The 19,335-nt window shown below is 34.3% G+C and overlaps 1 protein-coding gene and 1 long non-coding RNA gene across 6 annotated transcripts in view; one reads left to right on the top strand and one right to left on the bottom strand.

The window, feature by feature from the left end:
* SCN9A (sodium voltage-gated channel alpha subunit 9) overlaps positions 1 to 19,335 on the top strand; it is a 181,877-nt gene that overhangs the window by 89,810 nt on the left and 72,732 nt on the right. For 2 of the 5 annotated variants that reach the window (XM_030795760.1, XM_030795761.1), the window contains exons 12-17: positions 119 to 457; positions 3,154 to 3,283; positions 4,366 to 4,604; positions 6,664 to 6,837; positions 7,642 to 7,998; positions 12,086 to 12,562. In XM_030795760.1, coding sequence (XP_030651620.1) covers positions 119 to 457; positions 3,154 to 3,283; positions 4,366 to 4,604; positions 6,664 to 6,837; positions 7,642 to 7,998; positions 12,086 to 12,562 — 1,716 coding nt within the window. Of the gene's footprint in view, positions 1 to 118; positions 491 to 3,153; positions 3,284 to 4,365; positions 4,605 to 6,663; positions 6,838 to 7,641; positions 7,999 to 12,085; positions 12,563 to 19,335 lie in introns of all 5 variants that reach the window. The other 3 variants (XM_030795759.1, XM_030795763.1, XM_030795762.1) reach the window with 2 other exon arrangements.
* LOC105737726 overlaps positions 1 to 19,335 on the bottom strand; it is a 241,937-nt gene that overhangs the window by 16,179 nt on the left and 206,423 nt on the right. The window contains exon 7 of the long non-coding RNA XR_004026351.1: positions 7,734 to 7,893. This is a non-coding gene — a long non-coding RNA (uncharacterized LOC105737726). The remainder of the gene's footprint in view (positions 1 to 7,733; positions 7,894 to 19,335) is intronic.

The raw sequence follows: 19,335 nt of genomic DNA on the forward strand, positions 1-19,335 counted from the left end.
TTAAGTCAGTACAGAGCCACCTGCCCTCAGGCCAGTGGGTTCAGTGGTATTTATATGAAGTGTACTTCTATTAGTAGGTGCTTCAGCAAACACATGTTATTTTTTAATTTTTCTGCAGTCACCACTCAGCATTCGTGGCTCCTTGTTTTCTGCAAGGCGAAGCAGCAGAACAAGTCTTTTTAGTTTCAAAGGCAGAGGAAGAGATATAGGATCTGAGACTGAATTTGCCGATGATGAGCACAGCATTTTTGGAGACAATGAGAGCAGAAGGGGCTCACTGTTTGTGCCCCACAGACCCCAGGAGCGACGCAGCAGTAACATCAGCCAAGTCAGTAGGTCCCCACCAATGCTGCCGGTGAACGGGAAAATGCACAGTGCTGTGGACTGCAACGGTGTGGTCTCCCTGGTTGATGGACGCTCGGCCCTCATGCTCCCCAATGGACAGCTTCTGCCAGAGGTGATAATAGATAAGGCAACTTCTGATGACAGCGTAAGGACGTTTTACATAGCTCAGGCATGGCTGGGCCCTTGTTCCTGCATCAGTCGGTCTCTCTGCTGAAGGGCCTTCTCTGGTCTTGTGAATGGCTCTGCATTTTGCAATACTTTTTCTATAGAAACACACCTTTGGTTCGTTAGCTTAATCCTCATTCTATGTGTTGTAGGCATCTAACTCAAAGATAAAATCCCATTTTTGTAAAAAGGTACTTGTACTTGTCTATTAATTTTATAATTGAAGATTATAAATAATCTCTTTAGAGAACACTTTATGAAAGATACATATATAGATAGATAACAGCACAGAAAATGCAAGGATAATGCTGATATTAGTTAATAATAGATTCCATTTCAATGAAGAAATTTGGATTACTTGCCAGCTACTGCTATCTTTTTCAGGTCACAACTTAATATGTACCTATTCCAAGGAATCTTATTTGAGTTGTTAATAACAGCAAACACATATTTAGTATTTACGACAACCCCATGAGATGATATATTATTATCTCTGTTTTACAAATGGGAAAATTGAGGCATGGGGAAATAAAGCAACTTGCCCCAATTTACCCAGCTAATAAATGGTAGCTCCTAAGTTGAAACAGAGGCTGTCTGTTTCAGAGCGTGTGCTCTTAACCACTCACTCTGCTATCTCTCCAATGTGCAGTAGGCTTCTTATCTTGAAAAAATTTAGAATGGCTATGTCTTATATAAATGAAACGTAACTGTTTTCGTTTTTAAAAAATATTTCATCTGGAGTCTATGAATCAAAACAAAATATCTGAAACACAAGATTGATACAAACAAACATAAAAGCAAAACAACCATTTTACAGCAGTTCCAAAGGTCTAGGAGTCACTGAGTGGTTAGAGAAAGGTGTCTGATGAGGCTTGAAAGTGAGATCTTTCTCATTCCTGGAGTTTCCAGGATATCTCTTTAGCCCACTCACTATGCCATGCTGCATTGCCAATACCAGCAAGGGCTTTGACTAACCCAATAAGCTTCAAACATATGCTACATGCTTATATATTTATATTTGCAGACAATATAGTATTTCAAGTGAGAATAAAGTTCTATCAAATCCATGGCCACGCATATATTTCAATTTGAATAAATGCATGTGCTTTTAGGTAACATGTGACCTCTATGTGTGCATGATACAGCTTAAGCCCTTCTGTCAAGGTATTTTTCCTTATTGAATGAGCGTGTTAAATTTCTGTGGAATCAAACTTTGGTTGCATTTTGTTTTTCAATTATCTGTGTAATATGTAAAATACTATATAATTTATATCAGATTAGGAGATTATTTCATATTTTTAATGAAGTTTCTTCATTTAAGAGTTTTTTAACCATAGAAAAATCACTATCGCAATAAATCCTAAAGTGAAAACTACAAAACTAGAGGAATTAGTGGATACTTATAAGATACAATGGAAATACAGTAAACACAAAATTGTGGCACAATATATGGTTTATATGAAAACACTGCATAACAAATAATGTCATCTCTATACCTGAAACATGTCTACATGGAAAAGAATTTGTTTAATCTGACAAATTCTTGTTTGACAGACTATAGCACAGAAAACCTGGTTTTCGAGACTTTTCAAAAAGTTGACTTTTTACAGGGATCTCTCAAATGGGTGTGTCTGTTCACATACACATATATGCATAATACACCCATGCACATATTTATGCCTGTATGTCTGTGTTTTGATACACATACATGCATGACTATACCTATATGACTATACAACTTTACAAATCTAGAAATATATATTTATATATTTAAATATCTATATTTAAAATATATACCACATACCACACACAAGCAGACAAACATGATAGTTCTAGAGTTGTGTAGTTGTTTGTGTATATATGTGTGTGTGAGTATGTGAGTGTATTTCTGGCCTGCACGGAACCAACATAGTGTTTTAAATTTGAATTAGTTTCCAAGTTTTAAAAATAAGACATTTTCTCACAAAAATAAATACACTTGGTATGCATGAGTTCATATTTTTGCATGGCAACAATTTCTAGAGCTGAAGAGAGGTCACCTCTTTCAGATGTAGCTTGCATTCTCCATTTCACCAATTGTTCTTTTCAAACTGAGTCACTTCTCATCATATACTCTGCTCAGTTCATGAGGTCTTCCTTGGCAGTAAGAGACAACCATTACAGTAGCTTCATTAATGTTGTTCCCTCAATAAAAAGTAATTCCAGAAATTTATCAGAGAATACTGAGATTCTACCCCTTTAGATACGCAGCACTACAGCACTTTAACTGTTTTCATGTAGGACTCTCACATGATAAAACTATCTGAATAAATTGAACACTCAGAAAGGTAGAGAGGTGATGATAGTGATATAACAAAAAAGCAGCTAGCTTTACTTTTTATCCCATAAATATTAATTCCCTTAATCCTCACAACAAGAATATGAAGCAAGCACTAGGATTATCCCCATTTTACCAATAATAAAACTGAGACAGTTAAGTAACTCTCCTATGATATACAGCCAGTAAGTAGCAGAGCCATAATTTGAACCCAGCAGTCTAAGCTCTACTTTTAATTACTCACTACAGCTATATAAGCAAGATTTTATCTTATACCTACAATTTATTAGGATTCTGTTCTTAAGACATTAATTGGTTTTCTTTAGGGCACGACCAATCAAATACACAAGAAAAGGCGTTGTAGTTCCTATCTCCTTTCAGAGGATATGCTGAATGATCCCAACCTCAGACAGAGAGCAATGAGTAGAGCAAGCATATTAACAAACACTGTGGAAGGTATGTAATAATCTTCTTTTTACTGTACAGATTAAGTAAAATTAACATAAATCTGGTCAACCTTAAATAGGCACATGAAATTCTTAGGAAGAATTCAGAGACCATAAAATGGTTTTAAATGATGGTAAAGATAACCAATGGATACTGATGGAATTGTTTTCATGTGCTTAAAAATCGATAAAGTTATTTGCTATTAAACACAGGCATTGATAACATGGCAAAAATTACTTTGCAAAATGAAAAAAAAAAAAACCCACAAAGACAGATGTTGGGTGATCTGACCTGTCAAAGATAAGTGATTTAATAGTAATTGATGCAGAACACCAGGTTAACCCAGAGCTATGTGATTCTGTCACTATATAATCTTACAAATTACATATTCGCTCAAAAATTGTCTCTTCTAATAAGCAAAGATAGTCAAAGGGTGACAACTTTGCAAACTGTGCTGGCTTCTACCCTCTCATCTGACAATATGCCCCAGGTCCCACCTGGTCCCTGGTCTAACACTTCACCCCCCACATTCCCATCATGGGGGCAAAATGTCTACTAATCCCCGAAATAAATGGTGAGAAGTAAATGGGCTAATGGTGTGAAATGTCTATTTCATGAGTCCTCCAAAAATTATTTCTAGTTGCTTGGTTCTAGGATTGTTTTCACCTGTGAACTATTACAGCAAGAGTTCTTTCCTGGACAGAATAGTCTCATCTTATTGTTGTCATGGGACTAAAAACACAGGTGAAGAATATGCATATTGGTGGAAAACCTACATTTCTCTGTTAAGGAAACATAGTTCTCCTGTTTACCATCACATGTTAGGTGCATTTTTCTCTGAAAGATGTCCACATATGTGCTTGCAGTCATAAATTTCACTTCTTTACCCTCTCTTATGCTTCATCTAGGCAACGAACATGTCATAATAGACTTACATAAGAGGCTATGCTTTCATTGAAACAGTACTGTTAAATTTTCAAAATCTAAACTATAAACCTTGTTTCAATATTAGAATGCCTGACTGATTTGTATCTGGTTAGGGGTGAAATAGACAAATGGCTGACTCCATGTTCTGTGTTTTTTTCTCCCAGAACTTGAAGAGTCCAGACAAAAATGTCCACCTTGGTGGTACAGATTTGCACACAAATTCTTGATCTGGAATTGCTCTCCATATTGGATAAAATTCAAAAAGTGTATCTATTTTATTGTAATGGATCCTTTTGTAGATCTTGCAATTACCATTTGCATAGTTTTAAACACATTATTTATGGCTATGGAACACCACCCAATGACTGAGGAATTCAAAAATGTACTTGCTGTAGGAAATTTGGTAAGTCTCTTATTGTGTATTATGTACTCATAGTTTCTCTTTTTAGTTGTCATCATTGTCATTTCATATTTTTTATGTCAGATGAATCTGCAGCCTCATAATTATGCATATCTAGAACTTTCCATATGAATGGATATGTAGAGTCAAGTTTCTGGTTATGTCTTTTAAAATAATTGTGCAGTAGTGTTGAGGTCTATAAATAACAATACTATTTCTATAAAAGGTTACCATCTTGGGAGTTGATAATGATTTTTTCTGCCAGCATATTTCTTGGGAGCAACACTTAACATTTTTGGTTCTTTCTTATACCTTCCTAATTACATTGCTGCTTTCTTGTAAGTACACACCTCACATATTTTCAGAAAACCCATGGATGTATTGCTTTGACATAATAGTGGTGAAGTGTTTGGGTCCTCAGAGTCCCAAAGACCTGTGTTTGAATGCTGATTCTGCATTATATGAGTGATATGCCCTTGGACAAATATTTTAACTCCATATTATTTAATTTTATCATTTATAAAATACTTCATTATAAAATGATAATTATTATTTATAATATAATTATAACTATATTTCATTTATCGTATTGTTGGGAGGATTAAATACTTTCTACTTATTAGCCTGGCATATAGTAAATACACAATAAATTAAAGCTATCATCATCATCAACATCATTATCGTCAAAACTTCAAAGACTTAATGAAACAAGCTTTGAAAACAACTATTTTGAGAAACCAAAATGGTTGAACTGGACATAGAAGACTCAAGGATAGGCAAGAAGGTGATCAACAGACTTCTAGAAGATATAAGATCCAATTAGGAAAATTGATGCCAGAGTGATCTCTAAAACATACAGTGCTGGTCACACTAACTCAGGGTAAACAAAGTGCCAGTTTTTGACTGTGGATGTGAGGCAGGCACCAGTTCATTTTTAGGGCCAGAGAATCCCAGCTTATGACTCTTCATAAACCATGAATAACTTTGGGTATCTTTGTCAATGTCTATATAAGATAATTTTGCTTTTGCTGTGGTCCCAAACAGATTGATATTTGAAAACCAGAGGTTCTTTTCTGAGTCTGTCTTTTCTTCTAAATTGTCTACAAATATTCCCAGTTACAATGTTTTTCCCCATGTGCTCGCTGGGTTAGCATTCTTCTTCCCTTCTATTTATCTTTGGAAAAAGGCAGGAATATCTAGTTTCTAATTGTTGGTGGAGATCCAGATCTTGCAAATAAGTACCTTCTCACTGAGACGACTGCATCCCTGTGAACTCAGAAAGGATTTACCTGGTCACAGCTATTACCACAACCTCAAGTCCAGCTGCTCCCTGCCAATCTTCTTGATCCTGCATTATTTGAAAATTTACTCCTAAAGTTATAGACCTAAACGTTTCCCTTAGAATCTTCTTTGGTCAGATTCCTTGAGTCAAAGTGTACCCAAAGGATTCATTTCAGTGTTGCCTTTTTAAGTGAGTCCTTTGATACCAGTATCATGAATTAATGATATTTTGCAATGTACTTTTGTGTCAACGCTTTAGAAGTCTTAGTTTAGCTGCCACATTGTCAATTAAATACTTTTTTCTCTTCTGCTGATAAATCTTTAAAGAGTGGAGTGAGTCAACGTGTTCTTTATTACTCTAACAGTAGTCAGATCAGAAAAAAAAGAAGACTGGCTCAAAATTTCAGTATCAATTTATGTTTTCTTTTTATCTTTTTCCAGAACAACTTTTTGACCCACATAAATTCTTTGAAAATAGCAACTGTGTCAATTACCAAATGTTTTACTCTTCTGAAATTTTAATGTGCTATTCTAAAATGCTGTCTAAAAATGATGAGCACTGACAGGATAGTTAGAGCTTTTCAACCTTTTGATGCTTATATGGGAGCCAGGGAAGAGCAATACCTAGTTTATAGGACTAAGTTAGATAAGAATGTCCATTTATAAAGTATTTAACAAACTGTCTGGAACACAGTCAATGCGGAGCAAACAGTGATTATTATCATTGTGTTGATTTCCTATTTTCTAATATTAACAGAAAAACATTATTTTTCTCACTTAGGTCTTTACTGGAATCTTTGCAGCTGAAATGGTATTAAAACTGATTGCCATGGATCCATATGAGTATTTCCAAGTAGGCTGGAATATTTTTGACAGCCTTATTGTGACTTTAAGTTTAGTGGAGCTCTTTCTAGCAGATGTGGAAGGATTGTCAGTTCTGCGATCATTCAGACTGGTAAACATAAACTAAGGTTGCCATTATATTCTATAATAAAGGGGTATTTCTTTGGTTTTGCATTATTATTTAAAACTTTTGGGAATTTGAATCAAAAGGCAAGATTATATCTTGATATCTAGTAAAATAAAATCCATTCATTGACAAATGCACTTAAAGAACTAAAACCACATGGATATTTTTACAATTTTTGAAGACATGCTCAATTCTAATTTGAAGTACACGCTAATGTAATATAAATATTTTCTATTATATTAATGTAGTACAATAATGTATTTCACAGTAAGAAGCTTGTGGCTTACAGAATTTCAATGATTATATGTTCATAACTTTATGAATTTGGTAATTAAGGATCAAATTGTTATCTCCCAAAACAATTGTTGTCTGATCTTAACAATATAAAAACAAATAAAGACTTTTTAAAGCACATTCCTCTAATATGCTAGATTTTATCTAAATGTCAGCATGAAAAAATGTATAAAAGTATTAGAAAATAGAATTAAGAATAAATTATCAATTCTAAGAGAAATAATATCACAAATTATGATAAGAGGTTTCTATAGCAATCCTGAACTAAAAGTACATCGTTTCTTCATAACGTGTTGTAATTTTTTGTGGCAAGTGGAGCAAAATAACAGAGATATTGAAAATAGATGAAAATGAAAAATAAGAATATTTTAGCCAGATAATAATGACAATATTATAGGACTTAAAGTATGCTTTAAACTTAGAACAAAAATCAAGATTGGAAACATTGAAAAATTTTTCATAGTGATTAATATTAAACTTTATATTTGCTTTTAGCTCCGAGTCTTCAAGTTGGCAAAATCCTGGCCAACATTGAACATGCTGATTAAGATCATTGGTAACTCAGTAGGGGCTCTAGGAAACCTCACCTTAGTGTTGGCCATCATCGTCTTCATTTTTGCTGTGGTCGGCATGCAGCTCTTTGGTAAGAGCTACAAAGAATGTGTCTGCAAGATCAATGATGACTGTACACTCCCACGGTGGCACATGAACGACTTCTTCCACTCCTTCCTGATTGTGTTCCGCGTGCTGTGTGGAGAGTGGATAGAGACCATGTGGGACTGTATGGAGGTCGCTGGTCAAGCTATGTGCCTTATTGTTTACATGATGGTCATGGTCATTGGAAACCTGGTGGTATGTAACCAGATGTTCATACATTTTAATTTCTCTGTGGAAATTATTTTGGGATGATGTGATCTATTATTTTTATAATTTTATAATTAATTATATATAAAATTATTAATTGCAACAGAATAGTGATAATTTTAATACAAGAAAGAACAGGAAGGAGAACAAAATGTTGTATTAGTTTCCCTAGCCAAATAACCCATATTTATATTTTTCAAAATCACTGCCTATTCATTTTAAGGCAAAGCTTTCTATCTTTTTCTCTAATTTTGAAAGTGATGGCATATGCTCTCTTGAAGCTATACTAGTAAATAAAATATAATTAAGTTAATAATAACAAAAATGAAGTTAATAATGGACCAAGGCAAATGAAAGGACTGGTCCCGCACCTTATAGCCATGTATAAGACTAGCCTCTATAGCAAGGATCAGCACCTATGCCCAATAGACCAAAGCCAGTCTAATGCCTGTTATTGTGTAGCCCTGGGAGCTAAGAATGATTTTTACATTTTTAAGTGGTTAAAATAATCAAAAGAAGAATAAATGACACATACACATTATATGAAATTCAAATTTTAGTGTTCATAAATTTTATTCAAACATAGGAATGTTAATTCATTTACGTATCTTCTATGACTGCTTTTACATTACAATGGCGGAGGTGAATAGCTGCCATAGAAATCCTATGCCCAATAAGGTCTAAAATATTTATCATTTGGATCTTTACAGAAAAAGTTTTCCAACCACTGGCCTATAGCATCGCGTGGACATAGCAATCTGCCTACTTTTTGAATTAGTGTTTTCTTGGCTTGTACTTTTTTAAATTTTTTTCTTCCTTATACTGATTAGTGAAAACTTTCAAGCTTACAAGCAGGAGAAAATTGGGATAAAATGCTCTTCTATGAGCCACTCATCTCAATTCTCAAATCTGCCATGTTGACTTGTCTCAGTTGGTCAGCTTGACATCAAATCTCTCATCAGGTATCCAGAAGGTGGGATATGGTAACAGCCATATGGTAAGTGCCTTCACTTCCCACTGAGTTGAAAAAAATTACTAAAATATTGTTGTCCTTGTAACCACCATAAAAAGAGGATTCAGAAGTCAGGACAGAAACTTACATTCATCCAATCACACACTAAATGATACTGTGCCAGACATACACAAAGGCATTTATGCAGCACAAATTCTAGATTTTTACTGCACAGAAAATATACATCATGGATTACCATTCTGTAATTGTTGATCACCCTCAAGTTATAGTAAATAAATAAGCTTCCTAGTTTTATATAGCCTTGCAAATTCCTTCCAATATGGAATGAAATGCACATTCTCTTTGTTTCTTCTTCTCTGTTTTGTATTTATAAGCTCCAATAGCAGGATTTACTTGTGTATTTTTTTTTTTGAGATGGAATCTCGCTTTGTTGCCCAGGCTGGAGTGCAATGACGCAATCTCGGCTCCCCCCAACCTCCGCCTCCCAGGTTCAAGCAATTCTTCTGCCTCAGCCTCCTGAGTAGCTGAGACTACAGGTGCATGCTACCGTGCCAGCTGATTTTTGTATTTTTAGTAAAGATGGATTTTCGTCATGTTGGCCAGGCTTATCTTGAACTCCTGACCTCAGGTGATCCAGCCTCCGTTGCCTCCCAAAGTGGTAGAATTACAGGCTTGAGCTACTGCGCCCAGCCGTGCATTTCTTCTTACAAAATTTTGACATAAAATCATGAAATTGGGAAAGGTATAACTTGTGAAAACAGGCCACATCAAAGCCAATGATCACAAATAATTTAAATGTTTATTATTTATTCAGGCAAATTCAAAGGGAAAGGCATTCCCTTGGCTCTCACCATATTATCCACTCAATATTTTTTAGTATCTTCTCTGTGAAAAGAAAGGTATTTAGGTATTGTTTAGACAGGAAGGCATTGTTTAGGTATTATTTAGGGTGGAAGACCAAAACCAGTTACCCATGATCTAATCCTTGTTTTTAAGATGCTTATTAGGACACAGAAAAGTGGAACACAAAAGTTATCAGATAAGGAAGAAGTGATGAGTTCTACCAATGAGGTTAAAATGAAATGCTTTTGGCACTTAAAGAGTTCTAGATTGAGACTTAAGGGAGGTTTTTGAAGTGGGCCTTTGAACAATGGATAATATAATATTTGATCATGGACACTGGTGTGAGAATTATCTTTTCCTTTGAAAGGCAATATAGACTTATAGTAAAAAACAGAGGGGATATATTGGTGAGTGTTTCATTCATGTAGAATTAGTATTAATTAACTCATATTGTTATTCTTTAATTACTAATTCTTGGCAATGAAAGTATACAGAAGAAAATTCATCAAGTTGATAACCAACTATTGACTAATGGAGGAACTACCAATATCATAGAATTAAAATGTAAGGAAAAAATATATTCCTGATATAGTCTTCCACATTAGAGTTATAGGCTAAACTGGCTTCTCTTTTTTTATATTTCTCTAATTTATTCTTTTGGTCATTTTATTGCCAATTAATTGAAATGGTTAAGGACCATAGGTTTAGGAAAACATTTGGAGAAATAAGTTTTAGTTAGCTCGGGTCTATATCAGGAAACTTGTGAAGACCATTAATCAAAATGAGACTTTGAATCAAGTATACATTTTATTAATATTTCTTCTCTTGTTTAACATGATAATACAAAGATAATACAAATGGACTATATTTTGATTTGTGATACCCACTAGGTTATAGAAATATTAGAGACTTATGATTTTTGAAGGAAAGAAAGTTGTCACAGCAGCTGTTCTCAATGAAGTGAGAACCGCATGAGCCACTGCACCCTGTTAAAATGGTTTAACATTTGAACAGATTAAGGAGACTAAAGCAGTAAAATGGACCCTCAGATCCTCACCTATATTCCTATTAAAACAAATATACACAAACATGTATTTCATAGTGAAATATACTTTTTCATTGACAACTGTTAAACCATTTCAGGGATTTTTAGCAATTAACAAAATTGTTCACTATGATTCCCAGACCACCCACTTCCAGAATTTTCTCCTAAATCAGACTTATTGAGACACACAGTTTTAACCTGCTCTCTTTACTTACATCTCAGAGAAATTGTTTTAGGTATGACCAAAATGAGGGATGAGTACCTTCTCTTCAGTTAGGTCTTACTTCGATTTTTAAAACATGAGGTAGATGATTTGGGCCATGGAAAGACTTACATCAAATGCCAATTCAATTTCCTTTTTTGTTTCCTGGATAAAACAATGTTTAAATATAATTTACATGTTTCTTGCCCTCTGTGAACATTTTTTTTTTTTTACAATGTTGAGTTCACCTGCACTTCTACTTCAGTGAGAAAAAGAAATAATTAACTCAAAAATAAGACTTTGCCTCAAGAGAATAGAAATTGTCCTGAACTTTTTTGTAATCTCTTCTAGGGCAAACATAATAGGCAATGAAGCCAGCCAATCATAATGCCATTATTGCATATGAATCAGGTTCAAGGGGCAGGTCCTTTTCTGTGCTTTAAAAGTCACATTAAGTAGTATTCTAGCACACTTCTTGGACAGAATATTTTATTACAGGAATTTTGTAAGTATTATGTTTTCCATTTGTTGGAACAAGTGACATTTATCTTCTGGTAAAGTGAACAAAGATCTTTAGCACGAAAGAAAATAGTCACAATTGTTTTGTTCTACCTGTTTCTCACAGGTAATAAAGAGTAATGACAGATGAATGCTGGGAGAGTTTTTTGGGTTCATAAAAGGGACCTTGATTAAGGAACTACTGCTACAGAAATGAACTTAGAAATGATATAATGATAATGGTGAGGGATCATTCTCTCTGCTCCCCGTGGTAATTCTTCCTGAGTATGGCTGACCCTCTGCTGCTGAGTCTGCAGGGGCTAGTCTAGGGATACAGTGATGAGGAGTCTACCCTCTCCTCTGTCTCTCGCATGTGGTCTTATCCGCGTGTGAAAAGGTGCAGAAATCTTCGTTTCTGGTTTGTATTGTGGCCTATATTCGGAAAAGTGTACTTATTTTTTTTTATATTTCCTGTCTCCCTATTTCTCTACCCCCTCTCCCCACCCTGATATAGGTCCTAAACCTATTTCTGGCCTTATTATTGAGCTCATTTAGTTCAGACAATCTTACAGCAATTGAAGAAGATCCTGATGCAAACAACCTCCAGATTGCAGTGACTAGAATTAAAAAGGGAATAAATTATGTGAAACAAACCTTACGTGAATTTATTCTAAAAGCATTTTCCAAAAAGCCAAAGATTTCCAGGGAGATAAGACAAGCAGAAGATCTGAATACTAAGAAGGAAAACTATATTTCTAACCATACACTTGCTGAAATGAGCAAAGGTCACAATTTCCTCAAGGAAAAAGATAAAATCAGTGGTTTTGGAAGCAGCGTGGACAAACACTTGATGGAAGACAGTGATGGTCAATCATTTATTCACAATCCCAGCCTCACAGTGACAGTGCCAATTGCACCTGGGGAATCCGATTTGGAAAATATGAATACTGAGGAACTTAGCAGTGATTCAGATAGTGAATACAGCAAAGTGGTAAGAATGCTTCATATACTTTGTGTTTCCTATTAACAATTAGTATGAAATGAATGAAAATTTCATATTTCTGTTGTCATAAGTTCTTCTTAACATTGCATATAGTGATGCATAGTTTTTGTGCGTGACTTTACACAACAGCTTCCTGAAGATTCATCTGGTAAAGTTTTCTTACTAGTTCTTAATAATTGATTTAATCTTACTTAGCTGTATGAGAAAGCACCAGGTATCTTTGAGCCTTCCCATCCTTCATCCCATGTTTCCTGTCAGTTGAAAAGTTACACACAGTTTCCCTCCACAGTGCCTGTATGAATCCACCTCTCCTTTTCATCACCTTTCCTTTGTACTCACTAATTTTTGCCTAAACCATTTAAAGCAGAGTCTCAACTGATGGCCTCTGCTTCCATTTTGCATTTACTCTAGTTTACTTATTTGATTAATTTCGCTCACGCAGATTCAGTCCTAATCATTTCACTCTCGTGATGTATCCATGATCCGCAAAGTATCTCTCTCTCTCTCTCTTTTTTCTTTTCTTCTCCTTTTTTTTAAAAAATGGAGACAGGTCTCACTCTGTTGCCCAGGCTGTAGTGCAGTGTTGCTATCATAGCTTACTGCAACCTTGAACTCCTGGGCTCAAGTGATCCTCCTGCCTCCACCTCCTGAGTTGCTGGGACTACACACCCATGCCACAACACCCAGCTAATTTTTTTAAAAAAGTTTTTAGAGACAAGGTTTCACTATGTTTCCCAGGCTGGTCTCAAACTACTGGACTCAGGCAATTCTTCAAACTTTGTCCCCAGTTGCTGAGATTACATGAGTGAGCCACCACGCCTGGCCATCCCCAAAGTCTCGAATTATGTACTGTGCACAAAGCCTTCGCACTATGGCCCTAACCAGCTTTGACCAGCTGTATCTCCTAGTGCTCACCCGTAGATTTTTACCTGTACCAAACCAATTTCCTTTGAGGCCATAAACACTCTCCACACTTTGCTTGGGATTTCCTTCTCCAGTCAAAATCCTTCAAGGCATCACCCTTGTATTTATCATTTATTAAATTGTTAATACTTAAATCACAGTTGGGTCAGGGTTAAATGAATTAACATGTTAATACATGTAAAACGTTTAGAACCATACTCAATGTTCTCAAAATGTTATTTATCTCTCCTAATTTCTCCCCAAATGGATGTAGTCCCTTCTCATTTTGAACCCCAAACAATTGTATACCTCTTCCTGGATTCAGTAATCTTAAATTGTAATTTTTTGAGAAATTATGGTATGCATCAAATGGTACTGTAAATTCATTGAGAACAGGAACTCTTTAAAACCTTTTTTTGTGCCCTCCTCTCCTACCCTTACCTGCATATTTCTAGTGAGTCAAGGTATGTATTGAGTTGTATTTTTATTGTGAAATATAACAACCGTATTACAAATTATTTTTATGACATTGCTTTCAAGTCTTGAGGTATGATTTAAAAATAATCTTTTGTTTTCTCTAGCTCATGTTAGAAAGTATTTGACAGATATTTACCAAATATCTTCTATCTCCTTAACTTACTAAGACTCCGCCCTCCATGAATTTATAGTGGACTTGGAAAAAAAGTCTATGATTATTATAGGGAATAATCATGACTGATATATATATATATATATATATATATATATATATATATATATATATATATATATATGTATATATATGTATATATGTAAAATGCTCAGGAGGCTGAGGCATGAGAATCACTTGAGCTCCAGAGGTGGAGGTTGCAGTAAGCCAAGATCGCACTGCTGCACTCCAGCTTGGACTACAGAGTGAGATTGTCTCAAAAAAAAAAATAAATACATAAGATTAAATTAAATTAAAACAAAATAAAATAAAATGCTCTATACTTAATTGATTGAATACATGATTAAATAAATAAATCATGATATATGTTTCTATCTAGCCAAGGACATTTTTTCCAAGACGGTAGAGTAAGGAATAAAATATAGTCATCCCTCGATATCTATGGGCGAGTGGTTTGAAGGCTCTCCACAGAGACCAAAATCTGCAGATGCTCAAGTCCTTTATATAAAACGGCACAATGTTTACCATATAACCTACACACATCCTCTCATATGTACACTTTAAATTATCTTCAGATTACTTATAATGTAAAAGTAAATCACTGACACAACGTAAATATTTGTTTTACTGTATTTTTTATTTGTACTATTTTTATTGTTGTATTTTTATAGTTATTTTTTCCAATTATTTTCCATCTGTAGTTGGTTGACTCTACAGATGTGGGACCCAGGGATACAGATGGCCAGCTGTATTTTATTTGTATATTTTAAAATCTTCTACATGGAAGAAGTAATACTCCCAAAATTTTAAAAGTGCGTTCATTTCAGCTTAAAGTTAGAAAATCAGATTCCACGTATGCCTTTTAAGGAGCAGGCATCTAGGTTTAGTATCATATGGAAAGGGGAACTAACTCAGTCACCCATTTTTTTCTAACTAACTCAGTCACCCATTTAAAGAAGATTAAAATTATAAACTCCAATTTCCTGGCAGACAGTTGCTCTCAGAATAGAACTTGGATTCTAGGTGTTAAAGCACTTCAGGAGCTGGGGAAAGTCAACCAAAGACTTTTGAAATTATTTTTTAACATTTATGAGGAATTATTTCTTACCTGTTCATTTTTCTTTCGTTTAAAGCCAATAGCTTTAAGGATCTTTCATGGATCTCCTTAGCTGCTGACAAAATTCTTATTCTTAGTATGTTGAGTTGTAACATTTTTAAGGGAACCTTATAGAACTTTCCATTTAGCACTTCATTTTCTAACTGAAAAAGCAGACTCTTTAAAAGGAAGTGATTTTATTCACAGTTATAGAGCTAGAGTCATACAGTTACAAATCTAGAGTTATATAGTTATACAGTTATAAAGGCAGAGCCATGTCAAGAATCCTCGTCTTGTGACTTGTAGCTCAATGGAATTTCTACCTCTCTTGCCCTCTCTTTGTCCATTCGAAACACAAAACAAACATTCCTATTGGACTTAATATTCAATTTGTCTCCCCTGGGGTATAAAGCCATGCAGCTATAGAATTTATATATCTGTGGCATGCAGATGAAGATGTGTTGTCATAATGGTCAGCTATCTTTTATGGCTAGTGATTTTATTTGTATTTTGTAACGGAAATAGATTATTTTAACCATTCATAAAATTCCTCTGTCACTTATTCCATGAGCCCTTCCTAAAGAGTATGAAATCTAGTGCCCTATAAACTGAGTTGTCTAAAAATCATTTGATGTTAATATTCTAATATTCGTGATTTTCACTAATTTTTTTCTCATTACATAATGGTTATATCTATATGATAAAGAGTGTACATTCTTATTCTATTACATTTCTGTGGTATGCACAATTAAATATACAGGAGTTTGTGGCTACCTTAGAGGTTGTAGTAGCAGATACACAAGCTAGTATTTTAAGTCATGTAGCATAGTGTTTGAATTAGCAAGCCATTTTAAAAAAGTTTTTGTTGTCATCGATTTCTGCATCATTATTATTACCTAAGAACTCAGGTTCTTAGTGCTACTGACTTCTAATTATGAGCTTTGAAAGTTTACCCTTCTTCGTAAAAAAATTTCCATGACATATCTCAAAGTATGTCATCTTAAGTATAGACAAACCTACCTGAAAATATAAGAATTGAGAAATAATGAAGGTTCAAGATCTAAAGGAAATTTGTTTGATAAGATGTTAAGCTGTGGCCAACTATACAAACCTTACATCGAAGGTCTTTCTTTCCAGCCTCTTCAGATTAAAATGTTTCCAGTTTAAATTCTGTCATTTTTGTTTTGTTTTGTTTTCCCATTTGGATCACTAAAATAGTGTACATTTTATTTATTTGTCTAAAATGTCTTTAATCCTCCTATGCTAACTTTTCCTGCTCTGATTCTCATAATCTTCATCTCCCACTTGAGTTCCTAGAGTGTTGAACTGTGAATTCCCTCCTTTGCAACTTTTATTTTTTTCATATCTGAGATGCCTTTGAAATAGTGATGGTTGTGTTTGTGATGAGCCTGGATGAGCCAAAGAGGCAAATTCGATTACCCAATAGAAAGTAACTCCTAATTTATATATTTATGTCGTTAAGTCTTAGCCACTACCTTGGGATATGGTTAAGAATGCCACTTTTTAAGATAGAATATTCGCCTCAAATCTTAGCTTTTGATATGACCTTGAGCAATTTACAAAAACCTTTTTTCAGTTTATTTATGTGTAAAATAGATTGTAATAAAGATTACATGATTCTCATAATTAGACAAATGCTTATTGAAAAGTACTCAATGTACAATTATTGTAAGTATAGAATTGAGTGCTTACATACACACTGTAAGTAGCTATTGGCTACAGATTGAATTTAAAAGAGATAGCATGATGAAGATCAGTGCTTCAGAATTTTAGTGTGTGAAAGACATACTTGGGGACTTTATTACAAATGCCTGTTCTGGATCATATCCTTTGAATTCTGTTTGCCTAAATTTGGATGCAACTTCAGAATCATTAACAATGTTTGCAGCAGCTACTGATCAATAGAGACTACTGTGAACAATAATACTCCAACAAATTGGAAAACCTAATGGAAATTAATAAATTACTCGATACATACAACTTGCCAAGATTGTATCATGAAGAAATGGAAAACTCAAACAGACCAGTGATGAGTAACAAGATTGAATCAGTAATAAAAACTCTCCTAGCAAAGAAAAGTCCAGGACCACATGGCTTCACTGATGAATTCTACCAAACATTTAAAGAAGAACTAATGCTAATTCTTCTGAAATTATTCCAGAAAAATCAAAAGGAAAGGAATTCTTCTAAACTCATTCTACAAGGCCAGTATTACCCCAATACCAGAACCAGACAAGGACATACACACAAAAAGAAAGCTGGAGGCCACTACCCCTGATGAACACAGATGCAAAATGCCCCAACAAAATACTAGCAACTCAAATCCAACAGCCTGTCAAAAAGATTATTCACCATGCTCAACTGGAAATCGTCCCAGAGATGCAAAGATGTTTCAATATTTGCAGAACAATGAACTTTCTACATTATATCAACAGAATGAAACATAAAAACCATATGATCATCTCAATAGACAGAGAAAAAGCATTTTATAAGATCCAGTATCCTTTATTGGAGAAAAATTATCAGCAAATTAAGTATAGGAGAAACATACCTCAATATAATGAAGGCCATATGTAACAAACCCACAGCTAACATGATATTAACCAGGGAAGAGCTGAAAGCTTTCTCTCCAAGATCTGAAATAAGACAAGGATGCTCACTTTCACTACTTTTATTCAACATAGTAATGAAGTTCTAGCCAGAGCAATCAGGCAAGAGAAAGAAATAAAGGACATTTAAATTGGAAAGAAGGAAGTCAAATTCTCTCTGTTTTTATATAATCTGATCTTAGATATAGAGAGTGCTAATGACCCCATGAAAAATGTATTAGATTTCATAAATGAATGCAGTAATGTTGGAGGACACAAAATCAACATGCAAAAATCAATATTTCTATATGTTAACAACAAATAATCTGAAAATAAATCAAGAAAGCAATCTCATTTACAATAGCTACAAAAATAAAATACCTAGAAATAAATTTAAACAAGGAGGTGAAATATACTTACAATGAAAACTGTAAAATATTGGTGAGAGAAATTGAAGAGGACACAAAAAGGGAAAGATATTCCATGTTCCTGGATTACCATAATTAATATTTTTTAAATGTCCATATTACCCAAAGCAATCTACAGGTTTAATGCAATCCCTATCAAAATACCAATGACATTCTTTACAGAAAAAAAAAAAAAGTCCTAACATTTGTATGAAACCACAAAAGACCCTAAATAGCCCAAGTAACCTGGAACAAAAGAACAAAGCTTGTGGCATCACACTAACTGACTTCAAAACATACTATAAAGCTATAGTAACCAAACAGAATGATACTGACATAAAACAGACACACAGAGCAATACATAAGAATAGAGAGCCCAGAAATAAATCTACACATATACAGTCAACTGAGTTTTGACAAGGTTCCAAGTACCTATAATAGGGAAAGGACAGCCTCTTTAGTAAATGGTTCTGGGCAAACTGAATAGCCACATGCAAAGGAATGAAATTAGGCCTTTATCTCTTACTTTATACGCAAGTCAACTCAAAATAGACTAACTACTTAAATGTAAGACTGAAAACTACACAACTATTAGAGAAGAAAAAAAAAACCGGGGGAAAGCTTCATGATGTTGTTCTAGGCAAGGATTTTTTTGGATAAAACCTCAAAAGCACAGGCAACAAAAGCAAATATAGACAAATTGGATTATATTAAACTAAAAAGCTTCTGCACAGCAAGGCAAACAATCAATAGAGTGAAGAGATAACCTACAGAATGGGAAAATAAATTTAGAAACTATGCATCTGATAATGGGTTAATATCTAAAACATATAAGGAACTCAAAAAACTCAACAACAACAACAAAAACAAATAATTCAAAAATGGACAAAATACCTGAATAGATATTTCTCAAAAGAAGACATAGAAATGCCAACAGATAAATGAAACTATGCTCAACATCACTAATCATCAGGGAAACGCAAATCAAACCTATATTGAGGTATCTCCTCACTCTAGTTAGAATGGCTACCATCAAAAAATCACAAGATAAGTGTTAAAAGGATATGGAGAAAAGGGAATCCTTACACACCGTGAGC

The sequence above is a fragment of the Nomascus leucogenys genome, chromosome 17 (assembly GCF_006542625.1).
Source record: "Nomascus leucogenys isolate Asia chromosome 17, Asia_NLE_v1, whole genome shotgun sequence".
NCBI lineage: Eukaryota > Metazoa > Chordata > Mammalia > Primates > Hylobatidae > Nomascus > Nomascus leucogenys.